The sequence below is a fragment of the Ranitomeya imitator genome, chromosome 3 (assembly GCF_032444005.1).
Source record: "Ranitomeya imitator isolate aRanImi1 chromosome 3, aRanImi1.pri, whole genome shotgun sequence".
Lineage (NCBI taxonomy): Eukaryota > Metazoa > Chordata > Amphibia > Anura > Dendrobatidae > Ranitomeya > Ranitomeya imitator.
Window position 1 is genome coordinate 671,943,975 of NC_091284.1, and position 23,545 is coordinate 671,967,519.

The following is a 23,545-nucleotide window of genomic DNA, read 5'->3' on the forward strand; positions in this document are numbered from 1 at the left end:
TGTCTTGCTTGCTGGAAGCTCTGGGACGCAGAGGGAGCGCCTCCGCACCGTGAGTCGGTGCGGAGGGTCTTTTTGCGCTCTCTGCGTGGTCTTTTTGTAGGTTTTTGTGCTGACCGCAAAGCTACCTTTCCTATCCTCAGTCTGTTCAGTAAGTCGGGCCTCACTTTGCTTAATCTATTTCATCTCTGTGTTTGTATTTTCATCTTTACTCACAGTCATTATATGTGGAGGGCTGCCTTTTCCTTTGGGAAATTTCTCTGAGGCAAGGTAGGCTTTATTTTTCTATCTTTAGGGCTAGCTAGTTTCTTAGGCTGTGCCGAGTTGCATAGGGAGCGTTAGGAGCAATCCACGGCTATTTCTAGTGTGGTTGATAGGATTAGGGATTGCGGTCAGCAGAGTTCCCACGTCCCAGAGCTCGTCCTATATTATCAGTAACTATCAGGTCATTCCGTGTGCTCTTAACCACCAGGTCCATTGTTGTCCTGACCACCAGGTCATAACAGTACAGGTGGCCCAAAGTACTAATGCTTCTTAATAGAGGGATAAGAGAAGTTCTGAGACCATTTTTTTTTCTTTGCAGTGTGTTTTGTCTCTCTTTTCCCCTTTACATCTGGGTGGTTCAGAACACAGGTGTAGACATGGACATTCAAGGTCTGTCCTCTTTGATGGATAATCTCACTATAAGTGTACAAAACATTCAAGATTTTGTGGTTCAGAATCCGATGTCAGAGCCTAGGATTCCAATTCCTGATTTGTTTTTTGGTGATAGATCTAAGTTCTTGAATTTCAAAAATAATTGTAAATTGTTTCTTGCCTTGAAACCTCGCTCCTCAGGTGACCCTGTTCAACAAGTAAAGATCATTATTTCTTTGTTATGTGGTGACCCTCAAGACTGGGCATTTTCCCTTGCGCCAGGAGATCCGGCATTGCGTGATGTTGATGCGTTTTTCCTGGCGCTTGGATTGCTTTATGACGAACCTAATTCAGTGGATCAGGCAGAGAAAATCTTGCTGGCTCTGTGTCAGGGTCAGGATGAAGCGGAGATATATTGTCAGAAGTTTAGAAAGTGGTCTGTGCTCACTCAGTGGAATGAATGTGCCCTGGCAGCAATCTTCAGAAAGGGTCTCTCTGAAGCCCTTAAGGATGTCATGGTGGGATTTCCTATGCCTGCTGGTCTGAATGAGTCTATGTCTTTGGCCATTCAGATCGATCGACGCTTGCGTGAGCATAAAACTGTGCACCATTTGGCGGTACTATCTGAGCATGGGCCTGAGCCTATGCAATGTGATAGGACTTTGACCAGAGCTGAACGGCAAGAACACAGACGTCGGAATGGGCTATGCTTTTACTGTGGTGATTCCACTCATGCTATCTCCGATTGTCCTAAGCGCACTAAGCGGTTCGCTAGGTCTGAAACCATTGGTACGGTACAGTCTAAATTTCTATTGTCCTTTACTCTGATTTGTTCTTTGTCATCCTATTCTGTTATGGCATTTGTGGATTCAGGCGCTGCCCTGAATTTGATGGACTTGGAGTATGCTAGGCGCTGTGGTTTTTTCTTGGAGCCCTTGCAGTATCCTATTCCATTGAGAGGAATTGATGCTACGCCTTTGGCCAAGAATAAGCCTCAGTACTGGACCCAATTGACCATGTGCATGGCTCCTGCACATCAGGAGGATATCCGCTTTCTGGTGTTGCATAATCTGCATGATGTGGTCGTTTTGGGGTTGCCATGGCTACAGGTTCATAATCCAGTATTGGACTGGAAATCTATGTCTGTGTCCAGCTGGGGTTGCCAGGGGGTACATGGTGATGTTCCATTTTTGTCTATTTCGTCTTCCACTCGTTCTGAAGTTCCAGAGTTTTTGTCGGATTATCGGGATGTATTTGATGAGCCCAAAGCCAGTGCCCTACCTCCTCATAGGGATTGCGATTGTGCAATTAATTTGATTCCTGGTAGTAAGTTTCCTAAGGACCGATTGTTCAATTTATCTGTGCCAGAACACGCCGCTATGCGGAGTTATATAAAGGAATCCTTGGAGAAAGGCCATATTCGCCCGTCGTCATCACCGTTAGGAGCAGGGTTCTTTTTTGTGGCCAAGAAGGATGGTTCTCTGAGACCTTGTATTGATTACCGCCTTCTCAATAAAATTACAGTCAAATTTCAGTATCCTTTGCCGTTGCTGTCTGATTTGTTTTCTCGTATTGAAGGGGCTAGTTGGTTCACTAAGATAGATTTTCGAGGGGCGTATAATCTTGTGCGTATTAAACAAGGAGATGAATGGAAAACAGCATTTAATACACCCGAGGGCCATTTTGAGTACCTGGTTATGCCATTCGGGCTTTCCAATGCTCCATCAGTATTTCAGTCCTTTATGCATGACATCTTCCGAGAGTACCTGGATAAATTCCTGATTGTGTATTTGGATGATATTTTGGTCTTTTCGGATGATTGGGAGTCTCATGTGAAGCAGGTCAGAATGGTGTTCCAGGTCCTTCGTGCAAATTCCTTGTTTGTGAAGGGGTCAAAGTGTCTCTTTGGAGTTCAGAAGGTTTCATTTTTGGGGTTCATTTTTTCCCCTTCTACTATCGAGATGGACCCTGTTAAAGTCCAAGCCATTTACGATTGGACTCAGCCGACATCTGTGAAGAGCCTGCAAAAGTTCCTGGGCTTTGCTAATTTTTATCGGCGCTTCATCGCTAATTTTTCTAGTGTTGCTAAACCGTTGACTGATTTGACCAAGAAGGGTGCTGATGTGGTCAATTGGTCTTCTGCAGCTGTAGAGGCTTTTCAGGAGTTGAAGCGTCGTTTTTCTTCTGCCCCTGTGTTGTGCCAGCCAGATGTTTCGCTCCCGTTTCAGGTTGAGGTTGATGCTTCTGAGATTGGAGCTGGGGCTGTTTTGTCGCAAAGAAGTTCTGATGGCTCGGTGATGAAGCCATGTGCTTTCTTTTCTAGAAAGTTTTCGCCTGCTGAGCGCAATTATGATGTTGGTAATCGAGAGTTGTTGGCCATGAAGTGGGCATTCGAGGAGTGGCGTCATTGGCTTGAAGGAGCCAAGCATCGCGTGGTGGTCTTGACAGATCACAAGAATTTGACTTATCTTGAGTCTGCCAAACGGTTGAATCCGAGACAGGCTCGATGGTCGTTATTTTTCTCTCGTTTTGATTTTGTGGTTTCGTACCTTCCGGGCTCTAAGAATGTGAAGGCTGATGCCCTGTCAAGGAGTTTTGTGCTTGACTCTCCAGGTGTTCCTGAGCCGGCGGGTATTCTCAAAGAGGGGGTAATTTTGTCTGCCATCTCCCCTGATTTGCGGCGGGTGCTGCAAAAATTTCAGGCTGATAGACCTGACCGTTGCCCAGCAGAGAAACTGTGTGTCCCTGATAGATGGACTAGTAGAGTTATCTCTGAGATTCATTGTTCAGTGTTGGCTGGGCATTCTGGAATCTTTGGTACCAGAGATTTGGTGGCTAGATCCTTTTGGTGGCCGTCTTTGTCACGGGATGTGCGTTCTTTTGTGCAGTCCTGTGGGACTTGTGCTCGGGCTAAGCCCTGCTGTTCTCATGCCAGTGGGTTGCTTTTGCCCTTGCCGGTCCCGAAGATGCACTGGACGCATATTTCTATGGATTTTATTTCGGATCTCCCCGTCTCTCAAAAGATGTCGGTCATTTGGGTGGTTTGTGATCGCTTTTCTAAGATGGTCCATTTGGTACCTTTGTCTAAATTGCCTTCCTCCTCTGATTTGGTGCCATTGTTTTTCCAGCATGTGGTTCGTTTGCATGGTATCCCGGAGAACATCGTTTCTGACAGAGGTTCTCAGTTTGTTTCGAGGTTTTGGCGATCTTTTTGTGCTAGGATGGGCATTGATTTGTCTTTTTCCTCGGCTTTCCATCCTCAGACAAATGGCCAAACCGAACGAACTAATCAGACTTTGGAAACATATCTGAGATGCTTTGTTTCTGCTGATCAGGATGATTGGGTGTCCTTTTTGCCGTTGGCTGAGTTCGCCCTTAATAATCGGGCCAGCTCGGCTACTTTGGTTTCGCCGTTTTTCTGCAATTCTGGTTTCCATCCGCGTTTCTCTTCAGGGCAGGTTGAGTCTTCGGACTGTCCTGGTGTAGATACTGTGGTGGACAATTTGACATTGTCCCAGGAGAAGGCTCAACGTTTCGCTAACCGCCGGCGTTGTGTGGGTCCCCGACTTCGTGTTGGGGATTTGGTTTGGTTGTCGTCTCGTTATGTTCCTATGAAAGTTTCCTCTCTTAAGTTTAAGCCTCGTTTCATTTGTCCGTATAAGATTTCTGAGGTTATTAATCCTGTGTCATTTCGTTTGGCCCTTCCTGCTTCTTTTGCCATCCATAATGTGTTCCATAGGTCGTTGTTGCGGAGATACGTGGTGCCTGTGGTTCCATCCGTTGATCCTCCTGCCCCGGTGTTGGTTAAGGGGGAGTTGGAGTATGTGGTGGAGAAGATTTTGGATTCTTGTATTTCGAGACGGAAACTCCAGTACCTGGTCAAGTGGAAGGGTTATGGTCAGGAAGATAATTCCTGGGTTTTTGCCTCTGATGTTCATGCTGCCGATCTGGTTCGTGCCTTTCATTTGGCTCGTCCTGGTCGGCCTGGGGGCTCTGGTGAGGGTTCGGTGACCCCTCCTCAAGGGGGGGGTACTGTTGTGAATTCTGATGTCGGGCTCCCTCCTGTGGTCATGAATGGTACTTCGGCTGGTTCTGTCCATGGACTTTCTCTGGTGGCTGTGGGTGTTTCTGAGTTTCCTTCCACAGGTGACGAGGTTAATTCGTTAGCTGCTGCTCTATTTAACTCCACTTAGATCTTTGCTCCATGCCACCTGTCAATGTTCCAGTATTGGTCTAGTTCACTCCTGGATCGTTCTTGTGACCTGTCTTCCCAGCAGAAGCTAAGTGACTGCTTGTTTTTCTCTGGTTTGCTATTTTTCTGTCCAGCTTGCTATTTTGATTGTTGTCTTGCTTGCTGGAAGCTCTGGGACGCAGAGGGAGCGCCTCCGCACCGTGAGTCGGTGCGGAGGGTCTTTTTGCGCTCTCTGCGTGGTCTTTTTGTAGGTTTTTGTGCTGACCGCAAAGCTACCTTTCCTATCCTCAGTCTGTTCAGTAAGTCGGGCCTCACTTTGCTTAATCTATTTCATCTCTGTGTTTGTATTTTCATCTTTACTCACAGTCATTATATGTGGGGGGCTGCCTTTTCTTTTGGGAAATTTCTCTGAGGCAAGGTAGGCTTTATTTTTCTATCTTTAGGGCTAGCTAGTTTCTTAGGCTGTGCCGAGTTGCATAGGGAGCGTTAGGAGCAATCCACGGCTATTTCTAGTGTGGTTGATAGGATTAGGGATTGCGGTCAGCAGAGTTCCCACGTCCCAGAGCTCGTCCTATATTATCAGTAACTATCAGGTCATTCCGTGTGCTCTTAACCACCAGGTCCATTGTTGTCCTGACCACCAGGTCATAACAGAATGGGTTGGTAGAGAGGGCCAACCAGACCCTGGTCACATATTTACAACATTTTGTTTCTGCCAGGCAGGATGACTGGGCATCCTTGCTACCGTGGGCAGAGTTTGCGCTTAACAACGCCGTAGCCGACTCCACCGGTCAGACTCCATTCCTCCTAAATTATGGCCAACATCCGCGTGTCCCTGTGCCCATGCCCGTGTCTTCCGCTGACTCCAGGGTGGCAGACTGGGCTGTGGAGGCACGGGACTTTTGGGACCTCACTCAGGATGCCATTTGGGCCTCCAAGGAGAGAATGAGGTCCTCCGCTGATGCTCATCGGTGCCCCGCTCCGACCTTTGCTCTTGGCGACTTGGTGTGGCTCTCCGCCCGTAACATCAGGCTGCGTGTTGAGTCCACTAAGTTTGCACCTTGCTACTTGGGTCCCTTCAAGGTCCTCGAACAGGTTAATACTGTGGTCTACCGTCTGGCCCTTCCTCCACACTTGGGTATCACCGACACCTTTCATGTGTCCCTCTTGAAACCCGTATACATTTCCCGGTTTTCCGAGTCATCTGCCGGGACATCGGGTTCATCTACGGATGATTACGAGGTGAATGCTATTTTGGGGTGCAAGGTGATACGTGGCAAAAAATTCTATTTGGTGGATTGGAAGGGTTATGGCCCAGAGGACAGGTCCTGGGAGCCTGCTGAACACATTCGAGCTCCACAGCTCATTGCTGCCTTCGAGCGTAGCGAGGTCCAAGGAGGGGGGGTAATGTTAGGTGTCGAGTTCCCGCCTCTGCACAGGGGGGAATCTCGAACCATCTCTGCTACGGTCTCCCATTTTTTTCCAGCCGCAGTGGAGTCTGCTCAGCGGAGACGTCGGTCCCATCGTCTTGCTCAGTCTTACTCTGTGCATAGGGTTACTGCTGCTTTTCCTGCTTCTGCCATTGAAGCCAGTGCTGGGCAGCGGCGAGCAGACGCTTTTGGGACTAAGTCCTGCTTTTCCCCTTCTGAGTATGCCCAGGGCAAGATCTCCCGTTGGAAATCGAGGGTCACATACTGCAGCAGATCCCATTGGTCCTGAAGGTGCTCAACTTCTGTGGCAGCCTCCCATTGGTCCTTCTGGGAAGGTCATGTACATGCTGGAACTATATAAGGTTCGCGTGACCGCACGGCCATGCGCTAGTATACAATTGTAATCATGTGTGTGTTGATGAGTGCAAGTTGTTCCTTAAAAAACCCATCCCTTGTGTATGACTGTTCGCGTAAGGTGTATGGCTTCAATCTAGCGCCCGGCTGTACTCACAGTGTTAACACACGAAACAGCGCCTACTGCTGTGACCGCTAGTACGGCGCCACGCGCCATTAGAGCGCTTCTTTAGCCCAAGTCTGGGTGGTTAGTGGCGTCCGCCAGTACGGCACAGTTAGCACTCTCGTGCTATTTAATTATTAGTTTTGTTACGTGCAGTACTGCGGCCCTGTGACGCAACAGGGTTTGCTTCCTTCACACAGGGTGAAGTTAACCCGTGTGTGTATTCACATTGTACCGCTATATAGTCCGTCATTACTTGGCAGCAGGTTCCATCTCTGCACGGTGGACCCCGGACTGCGAACGCACCTTATTCTATCTTATTATTTGGTGTGTTCCGCTAGCCCTAACACCGAGTCTTTGTGCGACGCAGAAAAGGTGAACGGATGGACTCTACATGCCTGGTTACCACCGTGACGCATGGAGAAGGAGTGTGATGGTGTGGGGGTGCTTTGCTGGTGACACTGTTGGGGATTTATTCAAAATTGAAGGCACCCATCCCTTGTAGATTGGGAGCCCTCGCGGGCAGGGTCCTCTCTCCTCCTGTACCAGTTGTGACTTGTATTGTTCAAGATTATTGTACTTGTTTATTATGTATACCCCTCCTCACATGTAAAGCGCCATGGAATAAATGGCGCTATAATAATAAATAATAATAATAATAATAATAATACTGAACCAGCATGGCTACCACAGCATCTTGCAGCGGCATGCTATTCCATCCGGTTTGCGTTTAGTTGGACCATCATTTATTTTTCAACGGGACAATGACCCCAAACAACCCTCCAGGCTGTGTAAGGGCTATTTGACTAAGAAGGAGAGTGATGGGGTGCTACGCCAGATGACCTGGCCTCCAGAGTCACCAGACCTGAACCCAATCGAGATGGTTTGGGGTGAGCTGGACCGCAGAGTGAAGGCAAAAGGGCCAATAAGTGCTAAGCATCTCTGGGAACTCCTTCAAGATTATTGGAAAACCATTCCCGGTGACTACCTCTTGAAGCTCATCAAGAGAATGCCAAAAGTGTGCAAAGCAGTCATCAACGCAAAAGGTGGCTACTTTGAAGAACCTAAAATAAAGACATAATTTCACTTGTTTCACACTTTTTTGTTAAGTATATAATTATACATGTGTTAATTCATAGTTTTGATGCCTTCAGTGTGAATGTACAATTTTCATAATCATGAAAATACAGAAAAATCTTTAAAACAGAAGGTGTGTCCAAACTTTTGATCTGTACTGTACTCCACAAGGATTAGGTGGATTATTCTAAGCTTTACATTGATGTCTATGTTTGATGTCAACATTTTTTTTATGCATTTTAAACATTCTAGATTGTTTTGATACTTTAACATAAAATCCTTATGTTTAACATTAGAAATTAATTATCCATCTGCAATTATGTTTCATCACATCTACTACTGGATACTGTTTTATTTTGGCAATTGTAAAAATCCATAAATAATAAAAGAAAATTCTTAAACATTAGGAAGAAAATAGTATAACTAAGTGTGAAAAACATCACCACATTAAAGGCGAATTTACCCTGGTACCTTTGGAATAACTTCAAACTTCTCTGTCATCAGTAAGAAGCCTAAAAGCATATTGAACCATGGCCAATGAGGATTGAGTTATGAAGGCAAAGTATATAAAATAGAATAGAAGCTACTATTTACAGCTGCTTCTGCTGGGAAATTCCCAAGTGCAAGTAGCAACTTCACAATTTTTAGAGGTTTGACTCTTAGGATGGGAGCTTTGGGGAACTGTCCTGTTAGAGTAATGATCTGGACTAATATTCAGTCTTAACCCTTTCTTGTAGTATGCTCCTCAGATCTGATCTGTGAGGTAACTGTCTTACAAACATACGAGAAGTTCTAGCAAAGATTTGAATCGATCAATAGAGACTACATCCTATAGTAGCAAGAAACAATGTATTAGACTTGTAGATAGAAGAACACAAGTGAAAGAAAAAAAATGAGCAAATGAAACATCTCCGCAGAGTTTTCTGAAGAAATTCCCCATGTGGTAGTCCACTAAGTTGATGTCAGCAAAAAGATTTACAGGACCATAGTCCAGTGGTTACATCAGTATTCCGTGGCTGCTGGATCATAACCCTACATTCTTCCTCCTATATGTCACTAATTTCGGTGCCATCTCTGATTAGTAGGCCTAGAGTTATGTAAGCATTCCTGCACACATAGCTCCATGCCAGCCTACTAGGAAGAGGCGCTATGGATGTCAGCAGTTAGGAGGAGGTTGCAGGGCTCTGGTGACCACTGGACCACGGTCCTGCAAACGCATTGACCTACTCTACCACAAAGGTATCAAACCAAAAACATTTTTGCTAATACTACTTTTCAAAATGTTTATTTTTAGACAACATTTTTAGTGGATCTAAACTCTGACTGACTTTACAATAAAAACCTTGGCCTCAATTCATGAAGAGTGGCTTTTCCAGTCATAATAAGGGCGGTGCAGGAATTAAATGCCCCAACGTTATTAACATGTGCAAACTACTCAATTAATTCATTGCATTTTATTAATGGGGTGTACCTTGCCAGAAATGCTGCTCAAATCTGTCAGCAGTGTTGACAAATTTGAAGGACTGGTGTTGCCATGCCCTGTTCACTCCAACTCTGCCCTTTTTGGCTGATTTGCTTTAAGCAGGCTTGAAACTGGCAAAAGAATCAAAATGATTGTGCATTTCCACTTAACACAAAATGTTTGGGTCTTTTCAAAGTATTTTATGACAGTATCCTGCCTAAACACTTTGATCAATCACCCCCATTATTTACTCTTTTCTCCGCCCAATTAAAAAGGTTTTGGAAACTGTTTTTATTGGTCGCTGACAACTTTAGTGGAAGACTGTTCATTGGGCAGATAACTTATTATATACAGACACAAATTTTTCATAGTGTTAGATCAACTGATGTCAACAAGAACATTTCCATATCATATAACCTCTCAAAAGTCTCAGTCTACATGATTTTTGTAATATTTTTGTTTTCTCCATTAGGTTTTCGGGAGAGCGCCTTTGCCTTCTCTTTGCTAGCTGCTGGAGTTATGCATTCAGTAGCCACAGCTTGCAGTCTGGGCAAACTGCAAGGTTGTGGATGTGAATGGAAACGGAAGGGAACTGAAGAGAAGATACGGTTAAAGTTGAACCAACTGCAACTCCAAGCTTTATCAAAGGTAAGGGGTCTCCCCAGAGACTTGACTCCACTGCTTAGGGAGACCCCTGAGCCCAGCCCCCAGGATACTTGGGAATGGGGAGGCTGCAAGCATGAGCTGGAATTTGGAGAGAAATTTTCCAGGGATTTTCTTGACTCCAGGGAGTCACCAAGGGATATTCAAGCACGAATGAGGATACATAATAACCGTGTGGGGAGACAGGTAATGAATAATAAATTACTATTTATATACTATATACAAGTAATATACACTAATTCATTATACAGTCAAAAGTTTTGGGTTACCTATACATTACATAGGAACTTTTATAGCATCTCATTCTAAAATCATAGGTATTTATATTAAATTGGTCCCCCTTTTACAGCTAAAACAGCTTCTACTCGTCTGGGAAGGCTTTCCAGAAAAAGGAGAATATTTGTGAAGTCAGACAATGATGTTTGAGGAGAGGCCCTAGCTCCATTCTGGTTCACTACAGAGGTGTTTGATGGATTTGAGATCAGGGCTCCATGCAAGCCAGTCAATTTCTTTCTCACTGCAGTCACCCAGCTATGCCTTCACGGATCTTGCTTTGTGCATAGGGGCACAGCTATGCTGGAACAGAAAAAGACTTTCCCCAAACTTTTTCACAAAGTTGGAATCTACAATTGTCCAAAATGTCAAAAAGGGATTATGGTAGCACTTCACCATAAATAATGGGCGTAGACTAACCCCTGAAAAACAACCCCATAGTATTATCTTTCCTCCACCAAACTTTACAGTTGGCACAGTGCAGTCAGGCAGGTAACGTTCTCCTGGGCAAACCCAGACGCATCCTTCAGACTGCCAGATCGAGAAGTGTAATTCCTCATTCCAAGGAATGCATTTCGACTTCTCCAGCTTTATATCACTCCACCAGACACTTAGTATTTTGCTTTGTGATGCAAGGCTCATATGCAGCTGCTCCTCCATGGAAACCCATGCCATGCAGCTCCTGATGCAAAAGTTTTTTGCTGATGTTAATGCCAGAGAAGGTTTGAAACTCAACAGACTCCACAGACCATTGGCAACCTTTATGCACTATGCATCTCAGTAACTTTACATGGTCTTCCATTTCGTGGCTGAGTTGCTGTGGTTCCTAAATTCTTCACTTATGTAATAATTACATTTAAAATTTAGATGTGCATACAGAGCACAAAAAGGAGTAGGCATGACAGATATGTACATCATGTTCATTGCACATTACAGCTTCTGTACTGATGCAATGAGCTGCATGAGCCAAAATTATATACCCAGCCAAAGTTTTAAAATTTCATGAAGCACCTCTGGGTTCAAATGCTCAATACAACCATTTTAATTTTTCTGTCAATATGGCCATGTGAGGGCTTATTTTTTGTAAGAAAAGTTGTACTTTTGAACGACATCATTGGGTTTAGCATGTCATGTACTCAAAAATGGGAAAAAATTCTAAGTGTGGTGAAATTGCAAAAAAAGTGCAATCCCACACTTGGGTTTTTTTGGCTTTTTTTCTAGGTTCACTAAATGCTAAAACTGATCTGCCAATATGATTCTCCAGGTCATTACGAGTTCATAGACACCAAATATGTCTAGGTTCTTTTTTATCTAAGTGGTGAGAAAAGTTCCAAACAAATTCCAATACCCATAGCATATCCATTTTTCATGATCTCGGGTTGGGTGTGGGCTTATTTTTTGCATGCCAAGCTGACGTTTTTAATGATACTACTTTTGTGCAGATATGTTCTTTTGATCACCCGTTAATGCAATGTCGCGGCGACCAAAAAAACGTAATTCTGGCTTTTTGATTTTTTTTCTCACTATGCCGAGGGGCAAAAGGGGCGTGATTTAAACTTTTATATTTTTTTATATTTTTAAAACATTTTTCTTTTAAGTTTTGGCATGCTTCAATAACCTCCATGGGAGGCTAAAAGCTGGCACAACTTGATCGGATCTGCTACATAGAGGCAATGCTCAGATAGCCTCTATGTGGCTGAATTACTGCATTGCTATGAGCGCCAACCACAGGGTGGCACTCATGGCAATCCGGCATCAACAACCACAGAGGTCTCAAAGAGACCTCTGGTTGTTATGCTGACGAACCGATGACCCCCGATCACATGACATGGGTCAGCGGTGCGCATATTTCCAGCCCGATGGCCAGAAGCGTGTGTTAAATGCCGCTGTCAGAGTTTGACAGTGGCATTTAACTAGTTAATAGGTATGGGTGGATCGCAATTACACCCACGCCTATTGCAGGCACATGTCAGCTGTTCAAAACAGCTGACATGCCCCGGCTTTGATGCAGGCTCACCACCAGAGTCCTCATCAAAGTGGGGGTACTGTCATTGGACATACTATCCCGTCCAATGGCAGTAAGGGATTAAAGAGGGTCTTGATGTAGTAGAGTGCAGGGTTGAGTATGTCACCACGGAACAGACAGACCAACTGTTGAAGGGGATTTATTAACGGGTAAAATTCTCCTCGCAGGGAGTAAACAGGGGGTTAATAGAGACAAATCAAACAGTAAACAGTTAAGCGGAATCAAAAGGGTTAACGAGTGTTCTTGTAACTTATCAGCCCAGGGAGGTCCTGACTGGAGGGTCCTTTTTCCAACGTGGGGACAGTCACCAGCAGGGCTTGAGATCCTGAAGTCTCTTCTCTGTCTCCTGGAAACTCCGGGGTTAAGCCTCTGCAGCCTGTTCTCCCTGTGCAGCTGGAAGCAGGAAGTCACACAGCCACTCTGCTGCGAGTCTCTGGATATTAGGCTGACAGTCTCTCTCTGCAGCACGAACACACACACACACTGAGCAGTTTCCTTAGTCACACTCAGGGGTACTGGCTTGTCAGTGCGGTCACCGGGGCTGCGCGCTCAGGTCACTGTAAGGGGATACGTCATCTCTGATTATGGAGGCTTCCAAGTCCCCACTCTCACTCCAGCCTTAGTGCCCTCACAGGGAGCACTTTGTTATGGGGAGCGTGGCGCTGCAGCCTGCTTTCTCTCTGGCACGCTGTCCCCTCTGTCTGGCATGCTCTGCTCTCCGCACTTTTCTGACCACACCCCCGTCTCTTCCTCCCTGCCCCAGCCATCACATGGTCCCTTCTGTCCAGGGCAGAAAGTCTTCCCCCCAACAACCCAGCTGTCTGACTAAGTGGTTCCAGGTAAGGAGCAGGGAAAGCAACCTCCTTACATTGAGACCAAAAAAATGGTCATTTGCTGCCAGTACGAGATGCTCCATATATAATTGGCCCCATAAAATGCTCCATATGTAATTAGCCCCATAAGATGCTTCATATAATGGACTCCATATACTGCTCCATATGTAATTAGCTGCATAAGATGATCCATATGTAATTGGCCCCATAAGATGCTCCATATGTAATTGGCTCCATAAGATGCTACATATGTATTTGGCTCCATAAGATGCCCCATATACTGCTCCATATGTATTTGGCCCCATAAGATGCTCCATATGTAATTGACCCCATGTACTGCTTCATATGTAATTGGCCTCATAAGATGTTCCAAACATTTAAAAAAAACAATGAAATACTCTCCTCTCCTCGCTGGCCGCTGATCTGCTTCAGACTTCTCAGCGTTGGTGTCTTCTGTCTCTCTGCCCTGTGACTGTTCAGGCAGAGGGCGCACACTAATCACGTCATCGTGCCCTCTGACCTGAACGTCATAGTCAGAGGAAGCAAAAGACGCCACAGCGGTAGAACAGGGAGAAGTATTGCAAGTGCTGGGTCCCTAAGCAAGCGCGAGGGCCCACTTGTGGGTGCCGGCACGGGCACAGGCACCAGGCCTCCATAGCGTGCCGGTGTCCCTGATGGCGAGTGGGGCCCCCACATGCTCATGGCCCTGGCACTTGCCCAGGTGCGCCGGGTGCTGACTCTGGCCCTGGGTCTGACCACTAAGAGCCTAACCACCACTAGCATGATCAGGCACGTCTTCTAATCGCCGAACTTAGTGGGCCAAACTAGCACATTTCTAGACTGCTTGCAGTGTAAATATTGTCATTTAGGCTTGTAGACATGGAGGATTTCCGACAACTGGAGTGTATGCAAGTGCCAGTTCATCGACTGGTGTGCGACATCACCACATGATGGAACTCTACACTGCACATGCTGGCTTTATGAGCAGCAGAGGTTACTGGTAGAATACGAGCTCATCACATCCATTGGTATTCTGGTCAACCTCCGCACATAGCAACTGAGGAGTGGGCATGGATGTCTAACATTTGTGCGGTTCTCCAAGACTTTGAGGACTCCACAAAAATGCTGAGTACTGATGATGCTATAATCAGAGCAATGATCCCGATTCTGTGCCCACTTAAACATTCGCGGCTGACAACTAAACAAAAGCATTGCATGCAGATGAGGTGGAGATGGAGGAAAACATGAGACAAGGAGGTACTACCTGGCCCAGCCTCATCTCATCAGCTCAGCGTAGATTGTGTAACAATGAGGACATAGAGGCTGAGGAGGATGAACAGGATCTGGTTGCTAGTGGAAGCTTCATCCCATTTCTCCTACATGGATGGGCTGAGGAGGGGAATGAGGAGGAAGAGATGGATTACAAAGAGATAGAGAGTAGTCATCATGGTGGAGACAGGGAAATGTTGGCTGTAGGAACCTTGGTCCATATGGCTGACTTTATGTACAGCTGCCTTTCCTGTGACCCTCATGTTATATTCATCTTGGGCAAAAAAAGAGTACTGGTTGGTCACTCTTGTAGACCCTCGCTACAAGAAGAAGCTTACATCTCTCCTTCCTGAGGTGGAGAGGTGTACAAAAATGATGCTATACCAGAAGGCCATTGTGGAAAATATGTTGAAAAAATTCCCATCAGACAACGCTAGCAGCAGGGGGCAAGCTTCATTGCCTAACCAAGGAGGAGAGGCGAGGGGGACATACACCAGGTACAGTAAAGGCAGATCTACACTGTCAAAGGCCGGGGCCAATTTCCTGACACTCTCACAGCTTTCTGTCCCAGATGACCGTATATTTTTGACAATGAGAGAAAAGTTTTAAAGATAGTTGAGCAATACATGGCCGACAAACCAGCGTTCTCCCTAATTCAGCCCATTTTTTTAGGCTGAAAGTGCCCCTCTCAGCTTATACTCGAGTCATTGTCCCAGGGGGTCAGTGGGGGAGGGGGAGCAGCAGGAGTGGCAGCTGTCATATCATACTCACCCCCTCCTGATGCGGTTTCTGGCACCGGCAGCTCTTCCTCTGTTTAGCGGTCACGTGGTACCGCTCATTAAGGTAATGAATATGGACGAGACTCCACTCCCATAGGCGTGGAGTGCATATTCATTACTTTCATGAGCGGTACCATGTGACCGCTGAACACAGGAAGAGCTGCAGGTGCCAGAGACCATCTGAGAAGCAGAAACCGCACCACGATGGGGTGAGTATGACGGGGGAGGGTAAGCCATGCGATTTTCATCTGTCCCCATTCCACCGCTTGGCTCTGTCTTCTGCATCTTCTGGCTGTGATGTTCAGGTCAGAAGGTGTCATGACGTATTTAGTGCGGGACCTCTGCCAGAACAGTCACTGCAGAGACCCGGAAGACACAGCGGCGCACAGTGGTGGAATGGGCACCGGTGAATATCGCAAGTGCCGGGGGCCTGAGCCAGCAGCGACAGCGGCACCTGGTCCCCATAGCGCACCGGTGTCCCCGCCTGCTCAGGACACCGGCACCTCTCCCCAGTGACGAGAAGTGAGTATGTAATTTTTTTTTTAATCACAGCAGCAGCATATGGGGCATATTATTTTATGGAGCATCTTATGGGGCCATCAACCTTTATGGAGCATTATATGGGGCATATTATTCTATGGAGCATCTTATGGGGCCATCAACCTTTATGGAGCATTATATCGAGCATATTTTTCTATGGAGCAGCTTATGGGGCCATCATTAACCTTTTATTCAGCATTATATAGGGCATATTATTCTATGGAGCATCTTATGGGGCCATCAACATTTATGGAGCATTATATGGGGCATATTTGTCTATGGAGCATTTAATGGGGCCATCATTAACCTTTTATGCAGCATTATATAGGGCATATTATTCTATGGAGCATCTTATGGGGCCATCAACATTTATGGAGCATTATATGGGGCATATTTTCTATGGAGCATCTTATGGGGCCATCATTAACCTTTTATGCAGCATTATATGGGGCATATTTTTTGTCTACTTGATGTCTCAATTAATTTAACTTTTATTGGTATCTATTTTTATTTTAGAATTTTACCAGTTGCTGCTGCATTTCCCACCCTAGGCTAATACTCGAGTCAATAAGTTTTCCCAGTTTTTTCTGGCAAAATTAGGGGTCTCGGCTTATACTCGAGTTTATATGATAATTTTTGTAACCCTTTTTAAATGTTGCCTTATATACAAATACAGGAAAGAATGTTTCTTAACTTTTTTTCCTGTATATTCCCAATTTCTCTGTGATTTTGAATGTTTTATTGTCAGTCCCTAAAATGGAGTAAGGCTGGAGTCACACTTACTGTATAAAATAAATCGGGCGAGAATCGCACAAATGTTCCCGAACAGTGATCCGTATGTAATCTGTTTGCAATACGAGGATGCGATTTCCTCACATCTAGTAACAGTGTGACATCCGTATAGCATCCGTATGCAATGCGATTTTAACATGAGCTTTTACATACAGCAGTTCTCTCTATGTAAAAGCTCATGTTAAAATCGCATTGAAAAACACATTGTAAACATCGTTTTAATACCAAATAATCAAATGGCAAATACCAAATAATCTTCAAAAGATAGATAGATAGATAGATAGATAGATAGATAGATAGATAGATAGATAGATAGATAGATAGATAGTTTAAAAGCCGGCAAATGATCTGCCGCATACAGCATAGAATAGGTTAGACTAGATTAGATAGAATAGATATATACACGTAGAATACATATATATATATATCTATATGTCAGTGACACACATATATATATATTTGTATTTCATAGAGAGATAGATAGCAGAATAGTCGATAATTTATTTGTCAGCTTCTGTGAGATAATTGCAGAAGCTGACAGGATAGGAGGCATGGTTTACATACAGTAAACCGTTGCAGGACAGTTGGAATGATAGATGTCAGTGCCTAATACTGTTAGTAGTATGTGTGTGTAAAATTTGGGACCTGTATGTATTTAATAAAAGAATGTATTCATGGAAAAAACTGGCGTGGGCTCCCGCGCAATTTTCTGCACCAGAGAGGAAAAGCCAGTGAGTGAAGGCAGATATTAATAACCTAGAGAGGGACCATGCAGTGGCATATGGGGTAATAAGGGGTTAATGTCACCTTTGTATTGTAAAGTGACATTAAGCCCATTAGTAATGGAGAGGTGTCAATAAGACACCTCTCCATTACAAATCCTAAAGTTTGTAAAGGGTTAAATAAACACACACATACAGAATAAAGTATTTTAATGAAATGAAAGACAACACAGTTTTGCCATCTTTATTCTTCTGCCATTCCAAATGATGCCCTTGATCTCCTGTAATAAATGAAAAAATAAAAAGTCAACAATATACCCATACCTGTCCGGCGTACAGTCAGTCCCATGCCGTAATCCATATCTGGGGTATATACAGTTTACAACCAGAAGCGGTGCTAATGTGACAGCCCCAGTTGTAAACTACTGGGGAATGAATGAAATGCTGAGAGCAGAGCTTCAGTGATTAGCGGTGACGTAACTGAAGCTGCGCTCCCTTACAGCATGAACTCAGATGAACTCTGTACCGATAAAATTACAAACCTCTCCATTTTGTTAGGTGGGAAAACTTGCAAAATCGGCAGTGCATCAAATTCTTATTTTCCCCACTGTATATGTTTTAGATTCATTAATTCTCAGCAGATTGGTGTGAGTCTGAAGTTGGCTCAGAATGGAGAAGGGGCTTCATGGAGTGGGACGTGCGATCCCCACTGATTGCTCAAAAAACCTCTTAGAAGTGCTCAGATCAAAAGATAGAACTAAGACTTTCTACTCGTTAGATCTACTCTGCATCCTGAGTTGGGGTCTACTGGGAGGTCTTTGTTTAGTGACAGGTGGGGGCCTCAGAAGTGGGTGATCCACCAATATGCTCGGAATATAAAACATAAAAAATATCCCCAAACTTTAGATACTTTTTAAAGCAGATATCCAAAGTATGAAAGTGATTGCCTATCCATGGGATAGGGAATAGCTTTCTGTTCACTGGAGCCGACCGCCCTGGGTCCCATTGATCCTGAGAACAGGGTATCTAAAGCGCCCCAGTTGAATGGAGCAATGGCATCCGCACTACTGCTCCATTCATTTTAATGGGGACACCAAAGATCAGCAGCGTGCTGCGATCAGTTATCCCCAGCGTTCCTATTTAGAATGAATGGAGAGGTAGTGCAGATGATCGACCTCTGCTACAGATCTCGGAAACTGGGGGTCCAATCACATGCAGATAGGGAATAACTTTCCAACCCCTTGAAACAACCCCTTTAAGGAGCATTTTAGGGGTTGGCCGGTCTAAAACTACAAATCTGTATTGTTCTGAATTCTCCCAGTGCCTGCACTGCTTGCTGTGAGGATTTTTCGGCATCAGCATCAGGAACAGTGGTCATGTTACGACAAGAATGCGATGTGCATACTCCTGACCACAATCTGAGGCTTCGTTCAATATACTTCCATAGTCGGATTGTGTTCGGAAGAATGCAAATCACTTACTTGCAGTCACATGACTGCCGTTCCAGATGCTGACACTGGAGAATCCTCACAGCAAGCAGTGCATGATGTGAGGATTCATAAGTCTGCAGTCACAGAGTGACTGCAGATTTGTAGTTTTAGACCAGATAACTCCTTTAACACTGCAGCCGATAATGGAAAACTGATTATTAAACTAAACTATCTAAACAGGCTGTCAATCATCTGATCCACAAGCAAAATGTTCATTCATTGAGTGAAATTAATTTTAAGTTTACTGAAAGGGAGTCTGTCACCCCAAAATGACAGACTATATAAAGATTTATAGAAGGGATATGATCTCTATTAAAATAATACCAGTCATATACAGTTTAGTGTACTATTTACTGAAAAAGTGATATTTATCTAATATGCAAATGAAGACACTTCTGTGCACCCTTGGCATGGCCTAAGCCTTGGTGCACAGTTAAGACATGACACTTGATTTTTCACCAGGTTTTCCCCATATAAAGTACGATTAGCAACTATAAGCCCTCATATACAGCATTCTGGTATGCTGTATGTATGTCCCCAATCCCCTATGCAAGGCAAAAAAAAGAGCTTTTATGATACATTTCCCTTACCTGCTTCATGTGGATGACGTGTTCAATGTCATCATCATTGTGTACCCCAATTGCGTTCCTGCGCAGGCGCACTTCTCTCTACCATACCAAGGGCAGAGCAAAGTACTGTAGTGTGCATGAACCAAAGTCAAAAGAGCTAATAAGAGCCAATAATAATTGCCCCTCACTGTGCTCCCTATGCAAAATAATTACCCCCCACTGTCTCACTTATGGTACTCGGTCTCCACACTATGAAATATTCCCACACCTCAATGTCTACCCTACTGAAATATGACAGCCACACCACCCTCTCAAACAAAAACCACCACACTGTCCTTTCCATTATGAGTTATACCCATCACACCTTATGAACTATGATCTCCACATTGTCCCCACTCTATGCAGCCCCCTCTTCCCTTTCCCCCTTATGTTGTCCCCACACCATGAGTCCCCTGATGCTACCCATTCTCCATACTGAACCTCCTATTCTCCATTTCAAGTCCCCCATGCTACTCCTTCTCCATAACAAGCCCCTGTTGTTTATACTGATCCCCCTATTCTCCATACTGAGCTCCTCCATGCTACCCTATTCTCCATACTGAACCCCTCCCATGTTGCCCCATCCTCCTTACTGAGCCCCCATCATATTCTCCATACCAAGTCCCCGCAAGTTCTACATTCCGAATCACCCCCATGTTTTCGATACCGGGTCCACTTCCATGTTCTTCATACTGGGTCCTCTTCCATGTTCTTCATACTAGGTCCCTCTGGATTGCCCCCACGTAAGGGCAATGGGGAACTCGGTACCAGGCCCTTCAGTTCCCTCAGCGAGGGTGTCATGGTGGCCCGACCTGGACCGTGGCCCATGAGGGGCGCCCAATAAAAAGGCAGAGTTCGTAGATAACGGTAGTGTTCGTGACGCCACCTGTGGTGTTCGGTCAGAGTGACCGACGCTGATTAGGGGTCCGCTGGGGTGATGGAATGGCAGCTAGATGGTATACCTTCCCACAGGTGAAGTATATCCCCAAAAGTGTAGATGATGATGATGGATGGTGCAAGGCGCGGTGAATAACGAGGACACAATGGGTGCAGTCTCTTTACCTTTACTGGAGGCTTCAGCATCCACAGTCCAGAGTGCCAGATGACAGGGTAGGCAGAGTCCGGCCGGTCTGATGGCAATTCCAGAGTCCCCTTATCCAGGTGGAAATCAGTAGCCTTCCCCTTGCGCATAGTAACGTAGTAGGTCCCTACTTGCATTAGCTACCATAAGGTCCTCACTGTTGTTACTTCTCTCTCTCTGTCCCCCAGATGGATAGGACATACCCGTATGACGGTGGTGGCCTGAGGCTATTTTATAGGGACCCTAGTGTCGCCCCTCCTCCGCGTTGCCACCGTGTCTGCTTAGGTGTTTAGGTCGGACAGCCAACTTGGAATCGACTGCCCTGCCGGTCTCTGAAGTAAAGCGTAGAGTCTATTACTCCCTCGGTGTTCCGGACACCGGATCTGCGCTTCAGATGGAGGCAGCCTGCTTCTAGCTGGTCTCCCACTGATGTTTCACTCCTATTGCTATGACTTCTGTGCTCACTCACTACAGCACACTTCCCTTCTTGTTCTTTATTAGGAGGCTGCCGCATGGGTTGCAGGCGCAGCTCCGTGTCTTTCTTTCCTATTGATCCGCTGATGCTCTTTCCTTTTTCCTCTGTCTGCCTGACAGGAATTCCCTGGGCTGAGCCCAGTCTGCTTCTCTCCCTCTCCTTCCGACTCCTGACTCCAACTCCCTCCAACTGCCTGACTTCCTAACCAACCCACCAGTTTTACCCTATGTGAGGAGTGGCCTAGTAGATAGAACCCTTAGCTCCCCCTGGTGGACCGGCGTGTGAAGTGTGTGTGTGGCTGTGATACCTGGCAGGGTGAACTCCTTTGGTGCCATCAGACGTAACATCGCTCCCTCTGGTGGGAGAACAACATTACTGCAACGACCAGGACTCTGGCGCGCTGCACCTCCTCCATGTTCCCCATACAGAGCCCTCTCATGTTCTCCATACCAAACTCCCCCTATGTTCTCCATACATAGCTTCCCCTATGTTCTCCACACCAAGCCCCCCATGTTCTCCATACAGAGACCCCTACCATGTTCTCTTTAAAGAGGCCCATGTTCTCCATACGGAGCCCCCATTTTCTCCATACAGAGCACCCCATGTTCTCAATACCAGGTCCCATGTTCTCCGTCCTGAGCTCCTCTCATGTTCTCCATTCTGAGTTCCCTCTATGTCCTCCATACCAAGCTTCCCCATGTTTTCCATTCAGAGCCGCCCTATGCCCTAAATACCAAACTTCCTCATGTTCTTTATACTGAGTCCCCCCCATGTTCTCCATACAGAGCCCTCCTCATGTTCTCCATGCTGAATCCCCTTCATGTTCTCCATACTGAATCCTCCCCGCTTTCTCCATACCAATCCCCCAATGTTCTCCATACAGAGCCCCCTGCAATGTTCTCCACACAGAGCCCCCATGTTCTCCATACAGAGCCCCCCATGTTCCCCGTACAGAACCCCCACATATTCTCCATACCAGGTCCCACTCATATTCACAATACAGAAGCCCCATCATGTTCCCCATACCGAGCTACCCACCATTATCCCAATACAGATCTCCCCCATGTTCTCCATATAGATTCCCTCATGTTCTCCATGTAGATTCCCTCATGTTCTCCATACTAAACTTCCACCTATGTTCTCCATTCAGAGCCTCCCATGTTCTCCATACCAAGCTCCCCTCATGTTCTCTATACAGAAAAATCTTAAACTTACATACAGGGTGCAAAATGGAAGAGAAGGCACAGAAATAAAATAAAAACACGCCTGATACAGGAGAGCAGAGGCTTTTAGAACCAACTCTGTGCCCTTCATGCTGTATGATAATGCTGTTTTGTAAGCCTATATATAATTATTTCTTCCTAACATCTACTTTTTGTCTTATCCTTCTAGGCAGTGACAGAAAACATGAAGCGAAGGTGTAAATGTCACGGAACATCAGGAAGTTGCCAGTTTAAAACTTGTTGGCATGTAACACCTGATTTTCGGACTATTAGCACATTACTTCGTGAAAAACTACAACGCGCTGTTTTTGTGAACTCCCGTAATAAGAACAGTGGGGCCTTCCATCCCCGTCTCAACAAAAAGCGACTGGCTCGTGAACTGGTCTACTTTGAAAAGTCCCCTGACTTCTGTGAGAAAGACCCTTTTGTAGACTCCCCAGGTACTCAAGGAAGAGTATGCAATAAGACAAGCCATCAGATGGACAGCTGTGCCAGTCTTTGCTGTGGACGAGGTCATAATATTTTAATGCAGACACGCCGGGAACGATGCAACTGTCGCTTTCACTGGTGTTGCTATGTTATATGTGAGGAGTGTCGGGTCACACAATGGGTCAACGTGTGCAAATGAGGGGTTTTGCAACTTGTGCATATCTTCTCTTCATTGCAATTAATTTATTCCTTCTTAGCACTGACTATGTACAGAATGTATTTTTATATTTGGTGATCACATAAAATTTGCTATGTGATTCAAAGTAATCCAACATTCAGGGGAATACTACCCAAACTGTCACCCCCTGAAGACAATGTCTGACATGGTCTAGACTTCTATACAATCAATGGCACATGCCAGATGGACAAACAATAAGTGGATTTTTCATACAGCGATTTAAGGAGACCAGCAAATCCAATGAATGGATGAAACACTGTGACATCTCATGGACTAGTGGAATTGCTGCATATAGTCATATACTTTCTATAAAAGGAAGAGTAAATAATGAAAGATGTTCTTTTACCAAAAGGTCCAGTTTTGGATTTGTGGATTGTGTAAGTGGTGTACACTTACTCATAGGTCAAACACAAAGACCTCCAGGGTTTTTTTTATATCATTTGATGGGGTTAGCAAAGGAGAGCGAGAGAAGATACATAACTAGGAGGTTTATTTATTGGAGTTTGTGTTCATCTCTTAAATTAAAGTGTACTTTAGCTTACCTTCCATTCACTGTTGACATCATTCCTCCAGCTAAGTGTGAAAAAAAATGAAAATGGAAAAATACTTTGAAATTGACCAGTGCAGATTATATAGATGTTTGTGAACTGGAATAGGGATTCAGCTGATTAGAGCTCTGCTGGGGAAGGTGGGCTGGACATGGCATGAAGCAGACAAAAATCAATGCATTGCTGTTTGCGAGCTGCTTATAGTGCTGTAATATGTACCAAGATATGATCCCCATCCAGGAGCA

General features: G+C 45.2%; 1 protein-coding gene across 3 annotated transcripts in view; it reads left to right on the forward strand.

Annotated features, from left to right (window-relative positions):
• WNT10B (Wnt family member 10B) overlaps nt 1–23,300 on the forward strand; it is a 103,068-nt gene extending 79,768 nt beyond the window's left edge. For 2 of the 3 annotated variants that reach the window (XM_069758344.1, XM_069758343.1), the window contains 2 exons: nt 9,784–10,160; nt 22,255–23,300. In XM_069758344.1, coding sequence (XP_069614445.1) covers nt 9,784–10,160; nt 22,255–22,713 — 836 coding nt within the window. In that variant the 3' untranslated portion in view covers nt 22,714–23,300. The remainder of the gene's footprint in view (nt 1–9,783; nt 10,161–22,254) is intronic. The other variant, XM_069758345.1, reaches the window with a different exon arrangement.
• The last annotated feature ends 245 nt before the right edge of the window (nt 23,301–23,545 follow it).